The 15984-nt window shown below is 45.8% G+C and overlaps 1 protein-coding gene across 1 annotated transcript in view; it reads left to right on the top strand.

Moving 5' to 3' along the window:
• The window catches only part of SLCO3A1 (solute carrier organic anion transporter family member 3A1), a 129431-nt gene that overhangs the window by 85003 nt on the left and 28444 nt on the right, over nucleotides 1-15984 (top strand). Inside the window, exon 3 of the mRNA XM_079317622.1 lies at nucleotides 14269-14367. Coding sequence (XP_079173748.1) covers nucleotides 14269-14367 — 99 coding nt within the window. The remainder of the gene's footprint in view (nucleotides 1-14268; nucleotides 14368-15984) is intronic.

The raw sequence follows: 15984 nt of genomic DNA, 5'->3' as shown, positions 1-15984 counted from the left end.
AGGGATCTATCACAGCAGATTTTAAAGTAACTAATGTGGAATCTGGGCATTTCTGGCTACCAGCTTGGGACAGAAGAGGTGGAAGATTAGGATGCTCATTCCCTAAAGTCCTTGGAATGTCCTTGGTCCTATGCCTTAGCCTCTTGGTGCCTCAATCCCATGTCCTCTGTGGTTTAATGAAGAAAATACCTGAAGTGTGTGATGTGCAGTGACAGGAGCCTCTTTCTTCCCCTCAGCAAGAAACAATGTGACTTGTCCTCATGCAGGGCTTGATCCCCATGTACCACTGAACCATCATTCCTCTTTTTTGGAAACAAGGAGATGGTAAAGATTAGAAGGTAGAAATTAAGAGATGGAGGAAATTAGAGGTTTTCTTCTGACTGAAAGACCAGTTTTCCTGCCAGAGTGAACTTGCTATATCCTACCAACCCACAGATAAACTTCTGTGCTTTGATATCTCTCTATGATACTCCATAATAAGCATCTACAATGCCTATAAATACAGACAACATTTGTGGCCAGGCTGTTGCTACTTGGGAGCTAGCACAGAGCTATTCCAGGATGACATATTCATGCCAGCCATAAGAATTCAGTGTGTTTGAGACCCCTGCTCTCTGTCAAATATGAATGAGCCCTGAAGCTGGTGTGTGTTGGGTGGAGGCAGTCAGAAAGTGTCCATACATCTGAGAAACCCAATGCTTTCAAGCCTCCCATTCCCCAGAGTCAGCTAAAAAGTGAGAAGAAAAGGGGATCCTGATATTTGTTGGGTGAAAAAGACCCCAGATTTTTACAAGGAGTTTTGTTTCTATCTTTAGGTATCATTAGCATTGAGTTGCTTATATGATATCACAGCTGCTCAAACCAGTCCCTACTCCTGTACCCATTTACAAAATCTCTATGGTTTCTCTACAACCTTCCAAATTTCTGTCTTTGTTGCTTGTGGTATTTCCCTGTTCTCCTTTCAAGCCTCCCTCTCCCTGGAGCCAGCCTGGTAACACAGACAGAAAGGGTGGTTCTTGCAGTGGCTTTCCACAGAACATTAATAACTAATCAAGGCTGGAATTGTAGCAGGTGGTTAAAAAGGGCCTGTTGGTCATCGTTTGGAGCTCTGGCAGGAAGCCTGCCCTGGAAAATGTAATTACTGTCCAAAAGAATGCGACAAACTCTGCCAAAAATAATGAAAGTGGATCATGGTCCAAAGCCACAGCAGCTGAAACATGTGGCAGTTTGTGGGGGCTGGCCAAGCACGGCTCTGCCTCCCTCAGTCTGCAGGAAACGGGGCAAGATCTGAAACTTTCCACCCAGAGTGTTTTGAGAGCAAAGTGTCTGAGAGATCAGGGGTTTTGTGAACTCTTCAGGGTTTTTTATTTGGCTCCATGTCACGCACTCTGAGAATTTGTGACATAGGAGTGATGGTGGTTTTTTGATCCATTTTGAATTTCTGGGGAAAATTTTCAGCATCCTGTCTGGTTTTTTTTTCCTCCCTTCCCAAAAATTAAAGTAAGGATAAGTAACCACAGTCTCATAAAGCCTCCTGGCTTGATCCACTGCATTTTTCCAGTGGTGCACTGGTCCATCAAAGGCTTTTTGACCAATTCCCCATACCAGGACATTGCAGTAGAGATAAACCTTGTGAAATGATGATAAAAGAGGCAGCTCTATTTGCTGGTTTGGAAATTGCTGTTTCCAGCTTCCTGTCACAGACTCTCTAGGTTTCCTCCCTGTAGCAGTTTTTTTAGCTGGATTATTTTTAGCTGGATTATTTTTAAAGTACGAGTATTTTAACTTGGATTGCTTCACAGAACTGGGCTTGGAAATGGCAGCACTGGCAGTTCAGCTGGCAGGATGTGCAGCATATGGGTGCTAACAAGTTCTGTAAACCTCTGAGTCCAGCTCAGATCCAGCCAGAATAGCATGTTTTAAAAACTAGTTTTATTTTTTGAGCAGTGCATTTACCTATGCATTCCTAAGGGATTAACATCTTCCAGGAGGTGATTGCTGGCAGAGGGGTAACAAACAGTCAGAGAAATGAGAGAGGTGATGTATATTCATTAATAGAGCCACACTGGAGATGAGTGGCAGTGACAGCACCAAAATGACTCTTAGAAATACTATTCACAGTTATTTGCATTTACTTGGTTGGGTGCAACTCCATTTTGGTCTAACCAGGATGAAGGGATGCTTGTAAAAAGAAGCCTCTTGAAGCCAAAAATTCTGGGAATTAAGAGGCTTGTATTTATTTAATTTCTTTTTTAACCAAGCCAATAAATAAAAGAAAAAGAAAGGCAGAACAAATACACACCTTCACCCTTTTGAAAACATAAAGCCCATCAAAAAGTAGCAAATTCAGAGGTGGACATCTCTGTGGAAAAGTGGAAATTGGGTATTTAGCATTGAACCCATTACTCCCAGAAGAGTGACCTTGCAGAGTCACACTAGCTCCTGAAAAGGTCATTGAGGAGGAGTAATATGAAGAATTTTGAATAATCTGTTTCAGTAGTAAGAGGCCATCATGGACCTTCCATGTTCATCCTACTTGGACAATTAGGGTTGCTTCCCTTAGGGAAGAGCAGCCTCCCACTGAACACCCTTAACTGGGCTATTCTGATGTGATTGATTTTAGATGGCATATTCAGCTGATTTTAATTCATTTCTCAACTGAAAAGGCAATTCCAGGTCTACTGTGGGAGAATTGCTGTCCTCTCCCAGACCCTTCATCCAGCCCCTGTCCTGGAGGGCTGGAAAAGGGCTTTGTTTCATCTTTTAGCTGTGGCTGTGGATGCTTAATTAAGGGAGACAAGCCCATAATGATAGCAGCAGCTGTTCTGTCCCCTGGGCAGAAGGAGACTCTTCAGGGACAGGGTCCTCTTTGGCACAAAAGAAAATATTCCTGTGAAAGCAGCACTGAAGAAGCTGGCAGCTCCCCATGGCTTCTGACTTTGCAAGAAGCCTCAGGAAAACACCCATGTGGCTGTAGTTTTGGCAAGAGGAGGGAGGGCTGTGCACAAGGGATGAAATGCTGAGCACAGGCCTCTGAATCCAGTCTGCAGGGTTTGTGCTGATAGTGCGAGCAACTGCTAAACAATTATGTTGGAAGTAATCTTAGATTGGGGGATTATCCTGCATCCAGCCAGGCTTCCCATCCCCCTGAACAGACTGGCATCTGGCATCCCTCAGACCTCCCCACATGGGGTAATTCAGGGGGATGTTTGGTGGGGGTGCTCAGACTGGATCACCCCCATCCCTTCCTGCCCTGGAAGGTTTGGTGGTGGCATGGTGCTGTTCCACCCATAAATAATACATGTTTAGACTTCTCAAATTTCTCTTGCTGAGAAGTTTACCTAGGGCTTGTTGAGATGCAGCATTGCCATGAAACAAAGCACAGCTAGGGCCCCAACCCCACATTTCCCACAGTGATACCCACAGATGCTGTGGGGATGCTCCTGCCTCTGTCAAAGGAGTTGCAGCTGTGCATGCCAAGGGCTGAGCAGTGAGGTACCTCAAAGGGAGGAGATGCCTGGGAAGGAGGTGTGAGATACCTGTGTCAAGCCAAGCCTGGCAGGTCCCAGGCCAGCACCCTGAATGTCTGTAAGATCAAATATTTACCTGCAAATGGTGGATTTGATCCAAAGCCAGTTAAGGTTTTGTGCCTTACTCAGTGCAAGAGTTCCCCTAAACCTCAGTGAGATTTGGGTCAGGGCAAAGAATGACTATTGTCAAGAGCAAATGCTTTTTTCTGATGGCGTTTGCAATATGAGGAAACAGAACAACACAAGTTTTGTTTTCAATTTCCTTTCCTTCCTGACAGCTCAGCCATTACCAGAGCAGATTTAATCTACTGAGCAGAGGAAAGCACGGCGCTTTCCTAAATGCTGGGTACAGATAACTCTTATCAGCACTGGCTTCCCAGCAGCCTGCCTGACGTCATTGGTGATTCCCAGGCCTCTCCTTGCCTCAGAAATTTAGGATTTACCCAGTGCCAGCTGCCTGTGACTCATCCTCCACCGTGCAGCGCAGTCTGTACCTGCACAGCAGCCAAGCAAAGATTTGAAGACACATGTCAAAAAACTGTGTGAAAACTGCTCTTGCTAAAAGAGAAAGTTTTGCTGATGGCTTTTGGAGGGCAGTTCTTAGGGAGCTGTTGCTTTTTGGACACTTTTCTTCCTGCTTTCCTTCACAGATGAACAAACCATAGATGGCGTTGCTCTTTAATTGTTCCGAGTTTTTCCTCCAAGACCTTTTGAGAACACATGAAACAAAAGGAGAGAAACAAATTAGAATTGCTTATGTTCCCAGGAGCCATCAGCTGAGCTGGAAGCACTGGAGCAGGGGTGATGTGGGGCAGTGGGAGGGTTTCCTTGGCATGGAAATGCCTGAACAGCAGGAATATGAACTTTTCACCCAGTGTTCAGAGCATCACGTTCTGTAGCAGGTACTGTGTTTGGGATGGAGGGTTGCTCATGTATGTGTGTGTAACAGCTTGATCAGCTGGGAGCAGAGCAGGATTTGGGGAGCTGTGGGCTGTTGGGGGATCCAGCAGCATACCTGACCTGACTGGGTGAGTCTGTGTCATCGAACCCTGGAAAATCCTTTCTCTGGATGATGCCAAGAGGAAAGGTCTTAATATACCAGGTGCTGTCAGCACAAGAAAGAAATGGCAAATGCTTTTAGAGGCACAAAAAAGACTGAAAATGGCAACAGTGGCACTCTGCTGCAGCAAGGTGAGAAGTGGGAAGGAGCAGTGGGAACTTTGCAGGGAAGAGTTTCTCAAATGGTGAGACAGACATAAAGGAGGTCCAGCAGGGAGGATAGAGCTGAATTTTTCTTCCTGGCTTATCATTGCTTAGAAAAGCAGCAAGCTGCCTGTGTTGACATAAAACCTCAGTTAGACATTGAATGTGTTCTCATTTAAGGTATGTAGGATGGGAAGGGATACCCCCAAGACTGAGGTTAGAGAGAGAGGGAGGAACAGTTCTGACAGCTCTTTGCTCAAAAGAAGGTGTTGTGTCTGTTCTGAACACAGTACACAGCTGAAAATAAATAAATAAAAAGGGAAGGTGGTGTTGCACCAACCTCCAAATGCCAAAATTCACATTTTACAGGCTGTGAGAGTCATATGTGTGAATAGCTCATTGTACTCTCAGTTGCATGAGCTGTTGGGGGTTTTTATTCCAGTGTATTTTAGAGTGTAAGGAGGTGCTGACTTGTGCAGAATTCAAGTGTTGGAGGTTGGAGCTTCAAAAGGGTCTCGTGTCTGTTGAGCAAACACTAGCTGTGCTTGCAAGTGGGGTGGACAGCTCGTCCAAGCACAGAAGAGAGGGCTGGGAAGAATTTTATGCAGATATTTAATATATCCCTACATTCCTCTGTAGGATCAAAACCACCCAGTATTAAAGGGGACATCAACCAGCAAACTCAGAGCAGACTTGCAGTCCAGTAGAGAGAAAGAAAAGTGCCCTAAAAGTGTATTTCCATACAGCTGACACAATTCCTGGGCAGTAACACAAGGAAATCTGCCTGTCTGTAGCTACAGAGGCATTGTGGATTGGGTGAAACAGGTGTTTGTGTTTAACAGCTGGGGGGAGATGAGCACAGCTCCAAGGCGTGTGCTTCAGCCCTTTCAAAAACCGTACTTGGCATTGGAGCATGTGGCATTTTTTTTCTTCCAAATTCTCTTTGGTGGCTGCCTCCCAAGGTAATTAGCAGAAGGGGAAAACTGCTTGCAAGGTGGAAATTGCTGTTTAAGCCCATGGCTGCAGCTGGTGTGCTTGCACCGTGGGCTGGAGTGTGGAATGCGTGGCTCGTGGGCTCGTGTGTCAGGGTGGAAATAGCCTGCCCTGGATTTGCACGCTATAGTTAGGAACGTGCTGGTACCCACTTCTTCAACTGAGCTGACTCCTTCTGATGTGATAACAAGCAAGTTTCAGGGACAGGAATGTGAGCCAGCAGGCTAGGTGGAACAAGTGGCTTGTCCTTATTTTTCAGAGATTGCTGAGCATCATCTTTTGGTGGTGCACCTGACTGGACAGGATATGGGTTCATACGTTGTTTGTTTCTTTGTTTCCTTTTTGCAGAAAATGGCAGAAAAATTGACCATTGAGCTTCTTTTTCTGGACTTCTCCTAACTCAGCCTGAGTCTCTAATCTCTTGCAATGCGTGTCCAACTACCTGTAAAAGCTTTGCAGAAGGAGACAAATCTTCTGTGAGGATTAAGCAGTATGCCTATCTTAAGAGATGCAGGTTTATAGAAACAGCCAGCATGAAGATGAGCATTTTGGAAGAGGGTGGAGACAGCATCCTGCAGGGAGATACACTAAATCACCGTGGTGTGTGTGTGTTTTCATAGGCAGTGTCTGAGCAGGGTGCTTGCATGCACCGATGTGATTCTGCACGCTGTTTGTGTGTAGAGTATGTGTAAATATTAAGAGACAGGGCATCAGAGTGATTGCAGCTTAAGTAGGAAAACACTGCTACAACAATGCCTCTGCGTTCATAATCCTCTGTGAGTGTTCCCTGCTTTGGTTAAATATGCAGAGACTGATGGAGATTGCCAGTGGATTAGCTCTTGTGTGGCTAGTGCCAGGGATTGATTAGCATAAGCAAATTTCTTCTCCAGCTTCCATCAGTAAAGAGGGAGATGCAGCAAGATGTCCCTCCACTGCTTGGGAGGGACTGAGGCATAGGGAGAACTGGAGTGGGAAGCAGTTTGTTCCCAGTGTTAACTGGTGTGACCAAATTAATCCCAACACTTCTGGAGTGATCACATCCCCTTAGTTTACCTTGCAGAGCTCACAAGTCAGCTGCTTTAATTTTTGTTTTGCTTGCAAACAAGGTTTTAAGAGTTGTGGAGTGTTTCTCATGGTGTGATTTGTTTCTCTGCCATCTTTTTGGTGATCCTGTTTCAGCAGCTGAATAAAGGAGGAACTTAAAAGCCAGTAAAAACATAGGGTTGGATTTTTGGTTGATTTGGGATTATATTTTGTTTGGGGAAGGGAGGATCTGGCAGAGGGGGTTATTGGTTTTGTTTGGCTTGGATTTTCCTTGCTTCTGTGCTCATCAGAACGAGGGCACAAACCAGCTAATGAATGTGTTCAGAGCTGCTGCAAATGCACCTAGTCATCATGGAAAATTTGGGGCTGGATGCTAAGCTTGTGCTCCTAATGCAAAAGTCCAATCCCCTTCCATGCCACTCTGCAAATATTCCATGTGTGCACCAGGATCCCCTGGGACTGTCAGTGTTGGTATAACACTGATCCTTTCACATGTAGCCTTGATAGTACTGGGGACAGGGATTTGCTGATAAAACAAACCTAAGGCTTGGTAGTAATTGAAAATGCAGGGTGGTTCACCAGGCAGAATGCCTGCTTATAGAAAACAGATTTCATCTCTAAGCCAGCAGACATTTCCTTAGAGAAATCCTGAATTCTGATGGAAATCAATATTTAAAGGGGCCCTCATAGTCTGGGGAGATGCCTCCATGTAAAGTACTTTCAAGTCCAAGCAACCCCTTCAGGGATTAGCATCTGAATGTTAAATACAGGTTGAAACAAAAACTGTCCTGGAGTAGTGAAATAGTCTTTTCCAGCATGCAGGAGAAAGGCACTGCCACGGGCTCTCTCCAGCCTTGGAAGAATCACATTAGAAGTTTGTTGTATCTGTGGCATGGGTGCATGTTTTTATTGCCTCTTGTAAGTAAGTAAATGAAACTCCCCAGCCAGCTTTGGCTACAGTTATTAAGTCTTATTAAACATGGGGGCAAATAAGTCATTCTGCAGCATTTGTGTACAGTGGTGAGTAGCTTGCCTTAAAAACCCAAATCTTCATAGAGCAAAAGCAGATTTTACAAGCTGCTGGAACTGATTTGGTATATTGATAGAAAAGCTTGATCAGAGAAGAGGGGAGGATGGGAGATGTCCAAGGCTGCCTGATTTGAAACTCTGTAATAATTTCTTTCACTGGCTGAAAGAACTAAGCTTTCCCATCACAAGTGGTTGCATGGAAATGGGAGAAGTCAGATTCAATCCAGTGCTTTTGCTCTGCAGTCTGTCTGGAGCTGCTCTGCTGGCCCAAAAGCAGCTGCAAGTGAGAAATGGGATGTCTTGGGACAGTGCTGTCAGATCTTTCTCCAAGTGTTGTGTTGCACACACAGATGCAGGCAGTGAGCTGTAACAGTGGAATCAATGAGGAGAGCTCAGAACTAAAACTCACTTTGTTCTAACACATTTGGTGTTCCTGATTGCTAAAGCACTGCATAGTATTTGTGTATCTTGCAATACACAACAAGAAGGGACCAGCTTTTGTTAAAAGGTAGAGAAGTGACAAGATGCAGTGAATGGTCCATGGGAAGGGAATGACTGAGCAGGGATTTCAGCCTCTCACTGCCTTGGGACTGCCAGGACATCCATCCCTGTCTTTGGTGTCACTCGAGCAACCCCAAATAGGTGTCTGAGGGGTCTGCTGGTCTTGAGCTCCTGAAGGCAAACTAATAAATAATGTGTGGGCTAGTGCACAGATGGGATGCACCCCCAACCTCTTCACTCCTCCCCACCTCATGCCAGTACAGGGCTGGAGCTGCTTTGATCCCCATCAGAACAAAGACTAAACATTAAAGTGAATTATCCCAAAGTTGTTCCTCATTAATCAACAGCTGCAGGCACTTGGAAACATCTGTCCAGCCTGTTTGAACATTCCCTTCACTTCAGTGGCTGCACTGAGGCAAAACAAATCAAAACATGCCTCTGGTCCAACACCACCTCTCCACCTTTCCTGCAGCCTGTGTGAGTGAGCAGGAGCCATAAGGGAGCAGGAGGGGGTGATGGGCTGTGTAGACAGGAAGCTGAGTGGCAAGAAAAATTATGTCTTTCCATGGCAAATGAACAGAGCTGGGAATGAGAGACCAAGGGCTGAGCAGGATTGCAGGCATCCCTCCACTGTGGTCAGGGGCAGCTCATGAGATGCTGGGCAGTGCTGGGTGATTCCAGCAGGGTTTGCTGTGGAAAGAAGCCATCTGGGTAGGAAACAGCCTCCCTCTGTGCTTACTGTGTGTTTTTGAGGTTGCATCACCTGAGAGAAGCAGAGCAAACCCACTGAGGTGTGAGCTGGAGCCTTTATCCCAAGCCCTTGAGAGCCACTGCCTGGTGCAGGAGGATGCAGCATCCCCAGTCAGTTCCAGGATGCCTTTGGCTTCCACAGGCTGTGCTGGGCTGGTGTCTCTTTAAGGGCAGGTCCCAGAGCCCATGAATTACAATATTCCAGTAATCCCTTTACATTGGCCTGCCTGGCCCTCCACGCAGCAGGAAATGTGGGACAAGCAGGGTTTTGTGATTATCTCGTGCTCTGCAAAGCCAGTTCCCTTTGTGCTTTTAGAAAGAGCTTGCTCCTGCACAGGCAGGGGGCTGAGGGTGACATTCCTGGCCAGATGCTGTCCCACGACCACAGCAGCACTCCCAGGACCATGGCAGGTGAGGTCTGTGCTGTGCCCTCCCCCACACACCCCAAAACCTGTGGTTTGGGGTGGTCACTGAACCCCAAGTTGCTGACAGAGATCACATTTAGCTCCCTGATCCCTTCTTCCTCAGGGATGCAGTTACATGAGGCAAAGACAACGTTTTGTAATTTCCCACGCCTTCCAAACTGATCAGCTTTTTGCCCACCAAAGATGTCCCTTGGGATGGTGCAAGGGGGAGGAGATATTTCTCTTCAGTGCCTTATTTCCAGCCAGGAGGGCTTCTCCTGGAAGTTACTGTCCCCAGTTCATTCATTACAGGGATTGAGTTGATGCTTCACCGGTTTTACCCTGCAAACAACACAGGTTTGCTCATGTTTCAGGATCCTGTTGCTACTGGAAAGCAACTTGAAACACAAGGGACAGCTCTTTATTACTGAAGTACTGGCAGTATCCCTATACCTTGATTCCTGTCTTGGCAATTTAGTTTCTGTGCACTTTGCATGACTCAGAGCTTCTCTGTGGTACCTGCTGCTGCTCCTTCCCTTTGCTCTAATGGAAAACTGCATTATCAGTCTTGGGCCTTACTAGTGATAAAGTCTCATCACAAAATGTCAGATCTAATACTCACCTCTGTCCCAGTCCTTTCCTCAGCTCTGGGAAAATGTTATTTGACAGGACAAAGTAGGATTTGGCAAATTGTTCTGTTTGAAAAGATGAGGAGGAAAATGGTTCTGATTTCTCAGTGCAGCCCATTTTGCTGTTTTGGTTTTTTTCCTGCTTTTTTTTTTGGGAGGCAGGGAGACTGATTAAGGGAGGAGAGCAGGTAAACTGAAAATTATTAGCTGTTTTCAAACTAAGGTGTAATTGTGCTCTGAAAGGACATGGACTGGAAGGAGGTGTTGGAGAGTACCAAACAAAGTGTTTGAATTGTCCCAAGACAGAGTTGCCTTTTTTTTTTTTTTAATACACTTCTCTGAAGTATTTGTAAGAACTGCCATAATTTAGTAGAAATTAAAAAAATAACTCTGAGATTAAAAATAAAATCGAATTTCAGTGCCTTTACTGATCACTGTTTTATTGGCATCAGTGGGAGTTTCCCAAGAGCCTGGTGGAGCCAGGATAGGACCTCTGATCTGTTTGCTCCTGGTATTTAGAGTTTCCCTCTAAAGGTTAGAGGGGAACATGGGAAAAGACCAAGCAAGTGGTATTAAAGCTAGCCACAAATTTAGCACATTTTAATTCTTAGCAGGAAAGAGCTTTGCAGGACATCCTTCTCTACTAAGCAGCAGCTTTGTGGTTGCATGGGGAGGTGGGTGATGTGGAAAGTGTTCTAATAGTGAGGGTGGTGGCAGTTGTGCAGGATTTCTCAAAAGAGGAAGGATGTCTTAAGCTAATTCGAACTTGCCCAATTTCCCCTTGTGTCCTCAATTCCACATAAATGTTCAACCACAGGCTCTATCCCAATTGCTTAATTGGCCTATTTTTTGTGCCCAGCAGCATGCTCCATTGATCCTTGAGCGTGGTCCTGCTCTGTACAGACCCTGGACTATCCAATGTGACAGCCCATGCCTTGGGTTTTTCCACAATCTGCTTGATTTGTGAATTAAAGTGTAAAATACTATTATTGCAACCCTAGGATTTTGTTGGAGTCTCAAAAAAAGATAAATAAAGGGCATGGGGTGAACCAGTTGTTGTCTTGATTTTAGAACAAACTACAGAAAAAGAGAAAACACAATTAACATGGGTTTTTTTAAAGCTAGCCTAGAGGTGAATAATAATTTAATAGCTTTTGTAAGATGTTAGATAGGTGTCTCAGTGGATGCTCTATCCCACATTGCCCTCTAGTGAGGACATGCAGAGCAAATTGTGCCTTCCTGCAGCCACCAGGATATGAAATGTGGTATTTTAATAACTCAGGACAGAGCTTGGTTCTGCCATAGTGGCTTTGAGGTGCAATAGTGTGAAGAGGGGCCGTGTTCATCTGTCACTTGTGCCTGTGCCTGCACTTTCTCAATGTTTGCCTTTTTTCTGAGATAGTTCTCTCTGCCAGCATCTCCCTGCTGCTGCTGGATCACCAGCCACAGGTCCCTACTCTCTTATGCTTTTGGAAAAGGAGAAAATGCTTCCTGTTTGCTTTTTCCATGTTCTCTCTCTTGCACTTTGCTCCATGAAACTAACACCAGTTCTGTGGTTTTCCCTGTACACACATGGTGAGACAACTCTATGGTTTGGAGATCATCACAGGACAAACTTCCATCCCTCCTCAAGCCAGCCCTGATGCATCCAAAGGTGTTGTCTGGGGGGTAAAACTGGCTAGCCCTTGTTCTTCTGCCTGAAGAGCTGAATAGCAATTTGTCACTGCTGCAGGTGATCTGGGGCTCAGCGTGTCCTTATGTGCTTGAGCATGTTTTCATACAAATTCAGAATTAATGTTCTGTTTTCAAATGTATTTGAATGCTGTATCACTCATCATGGGAGTAACCATGGCAATCTCTGCTAAATGCTGTCTCCTTCAACTCTGTGACTGAAAACTTCACAGTTACAGAGCAGTTTGTCCTAAAACCTGTGATTTTCTGCGTGCAGACAGGGCAGGGGCACAGCCTGAGTGTGTGTGTGGCAGCCCTTGGGTGCTGGCAGTGCCCTGTGTCAGTGCCACCCTCCATGGGGCTGTAGGACCCCTGCAAGGATGGGCAGGATGTCACCCAGCCTGCTCCACATGGCACTTGGGGGCTGAATGGCAAACACTGATGCCATCTAGTGACTAAAAAAAAATGTGACTTGGATATTTTATAAAATCCTGATGAAAACTGTATAGCCACAAGTGAGGCTGGGAAGGACAGGAGATGGGGCTGAGGTATGCTAGGGGAAGAAATCCCTTTTTTCTGCTTTCCCAGCCTGTCTCTTCCCTCATTTCATATCCCATGAAATGCTTCTGCAGGTGACATATGGGATGTCCCCTATGAGGCTTCAAAGAAGGCACAGACTTCCTAAGCAGCTCTGTTGCTCGAGGAGCACAAATTCCCCAGTGTACTGCTGGATCATGGAGCCCAAACCAAACACCCCAGGACGAGGTGACAGCAGGAGAGGAGATGGCTGGTCAGCTTGTGACAGGGGACGTCACAGGGAGAGACCCTGGGGACTAATTTGAGCTGGCAGCACAGGCTGTGACACAGTGCCATTGCTGCAGCTTTGGCAGAGACTGGGCAGGGGCTGGCAGCTCCTGCTGCTGCCCTGACAGCAGTGACCCCTCCCTGCAGCTCGTACAGCCTGCCACTTCTGTTCCTCCCTCCTCCTTCACTTGTCCCTCGTGCTGCTGTAGGTGAGAGCTCTGAAGGCTTCACTGCACCAGGTTTGTGTGTGAGCAGCTGGCTGCAGGCATCTCTGCATCTCTTCATCCCTGGTTATTAACCCAGCCAATCCCAGTGCCTACAACCTGGAGGAATTTGCACCCTGCATTTTAAAACTGAAGGTGAAGTTGCTTCTGACCATGCCAGTTTATTCTGCTTGGCTAAGCTGTGGTTGGCAGGTGTGGTTTGCCTTGCCTGGGGATGGCGGTCTGGGAATTCTTTTGCAGCTCTGATAATTTCTCCAGCTCCTGAGAAATGCACAGAGAGGGAATTTGGGAATTAAGAAGTTTCCAGATAAGGAACGTGAGGGCTGAGATAGCTGTGATGAAGTGCATTATAAATGCACTGAGATGCCAGGCAACACCCCCAGAGAGAGGAGGAGAGTGAGCAAAGCACCCAGATGCAAATAAGCTCCTTCATGGGCCATCTCTGGAGTGCAGGGACACCAAGAGTGGTGCTGGCACGTCCCTGCTGAGGTGCCCCCCTCACAGGCACATGTGTCCATCAGCAATTCCTTGCCCCAGAGAGAACAGGCAGGCTCCTGCTCTGCTCCACACTGCTCAGACTGGCCCTGCTCCCTCCAGAAAGCCATTTACAAGGGTCCTTGGGGGACTTTTTGTTGTTTTTCCCAAATAATGTTGTTATCCCAAATGTGAAAGTACCTAATGTGTCCTTATTGTCTAATTTACAAATGTTTTGTGTTATCTTTGCTGCTTCTTTTTCTGGATTATGCTTGTGTCCCCCTGCCTTTCTGCCCTGGATAATTGAGAGCTGGCGCTGTGCCTGTAGCATTCCTGTTTCAGGGCCAAAATGGGAGTGAAAATAAATGCTTCTAAATACTGTATTGAAACAAATAAGTAATTTACTCGTAATAGCTCTTCTCCTGCCATTCCACTGGCAATTTCATGCAGGTTTTGCAGAAAGAGCAAGCAGTTGTGAAAGCCTGGAAGATCCACACAGCGTGAAAATTATGTGTCTGATGGGGAGAAGGGCTTCACAGATTTGGAAAATGCTCCTACTTCTGTAAAGGGACTTTATCCAGTGGTCTGTGACAGCACTTGTTTAAAATATTTGCTGTCCCTAATGTCTGAAAATTCTGTCTACCAGGATTTTAGCTGGAGGTGGCAAAGACAGAGTTGCCTGTGAGAAGGCAGGTCTGCTTTACCTTGTGCTGTTGAGTAAGACATCTTTTAGAGCAGCCAGCCGACCAAAACACAGCATATGTCCACACTGTCTTCTCAGCTCAATAGAAATCCTTCAGCATTATCACACCTCCATCTGTTCATTTTCCTGAAGAGATATGGAAAAGCAAAACACATTTAAGGTGCTCTTTTGCCTGGAGCACTCAACACAGAGACTGTCCCTATCTATTTGGCATCACTAAGGTAATACCATCTTACAGCAGACAAGCAGAACAACTGCAATGAATAACCAGAGCCTGGTACTAATCTTCTCTTTTCTCTCTCCTTGTAGGGATCCTGTTTACCATGCTGGTATTTGGGCCAGCCTGTGGATTTATCTTGGGCTCCTTCTGTACCAAAATCTATGTGGATGCTGTCTTCATTGACACAAGTAAGGAGAACTGGGTTTGGTTTCAAATCAAATATGCTAAATTTTTATCATCAGGACAAAAATGTTGATGCTCACAAGCAGGAAACTGTCATTCCATCTTCAGTGCCTCCTGCATGTATGAGTGTAACTTTTAGAAGGGTTTTAAAAGGTTTGCAAAAGGTTTCAACTCTTGAAAAATAACAGATTTGCTATGGTTAAAATTTCTTCCTTTCTGTGCTTTCTGCTATGAGATGAGTTTCTTCCCAGCTCTTCAAGGACACCTTGAAGTAGCTCTGTGGCATTGTCATGCTGGGGGAGCTGTGTCCAGAGCACAGGGTGCAATCTGGGGAGCTGCCACCCCAGGGTGAGTGGGAGCCGTCCAGGCTCTGGTGGAAGCACACCCAACATCCACCCCCAACACCTCCACCACGACCTTGCTTGGATGGGTAGCATCAGTCCCACGGAGTTCTTGCTTTTCTCCAAAGCTTTAAATAATTATTGCTCACCTTGACTTCACTCGGATTAAAGCAGATTGTTTGCCAACTGTCTTTTTTGTTCATTGAGACTAAATTCTGCTTTTATTGGTGCCTGCACTGTGTGTTCTCAGCCATGAGAGGGCAACATGTACCAGGCTGTTCTCTGCTGCTCCCAGCCCTCTGGCTGCACACAGCTAACCTGATTCTTTCCCCTCAGTTGTTCAGGTGCTTTTTCCACAGTTCTCAGCTCCACTGGTCCCACAGACCCTTATGCAGGGAGTGTTTCAGCCCTTGGATGTTGCAGATGCGTTGTCACAGAATACATTTGGGTGGAGTTTAACCTTGCAGAATTCAGAACAGCATTGTGCAGATCTGCTAAAGTGTTACTGCCTTTTTTTGATCTCACAAGCACATGACAGCTGAAGAAATGTAAATAATATCAAATGAGAAAGAAGTATCTTTTGGGCTGGCTGAGACATTTGGCTGCAGTTTGGTCAAAACACCACATGGCCCCTTTTCATTCCTTGGCTTTACCAAAGCCTCATTGGCAGAGGAGCTGTTTGAAACCTGTTAAGATATTTGACCATTTAGTATAATTTACACTAAAATATGAATGTAGGGAAGAAAATACTTTATCTCCCAGTAGGTGAAGCTGTGGAACTCCTCACCATAAGGTGCTAAAAATCTCCAAATGGATTTTAAAGCAATTGGACACGTTTATATATGAAAAAAATGAGCATGACACCAAATCTAGCTTAGAAAGCCCCCTAGCCACAAGAATAATATATGCTGATTTTATTCTTGTAGGCTTTCTGGGCAGCTGCAGCTGCTTACCATCAAAGGCAAGACGCTGACCTAGCTAAAAAGTTAATTTGGTGTCTTCTGGCCATTTTTAACATAAGACATTGCTCAGTATTTACAGCTCAAAAAGCACCAGACAAACAGTGAGCCACAGAGAGGAGCCTGGAAGGGCTCAGCCACTTTACAGGGAGGATGCAGTGCTCCCAACTCCAAGTCCAGCTGGCTTTGGCCATAGTCACTTGCTGGCATGCAAAAGCTGGGGCACACATGGCCTCTGTTTATTTTTATATGGGAAAGAGTTTCCACTTCACAGCTGGCTGTGCCTTGCAGCTCGAGGCAGCACAAGGAGAACAAGCTGCAG

The sequence above is a fragment of the Erithacus rubecula genome (genome assembly GCF_903797595.1).
Source record: "Erithacus rubecula genome assembly, chromosome: 14".
NCBI classification, from domain to species: domain Eukaryota; kingdom Metazoa; phylum Chordata; class Aves; order Passeriformes; family Muscicapidae; genus Erithacus; species Erithacus rubecula.
This window is presented reverse-complemented; position numbering and strand designations above follow the sequence as displayed.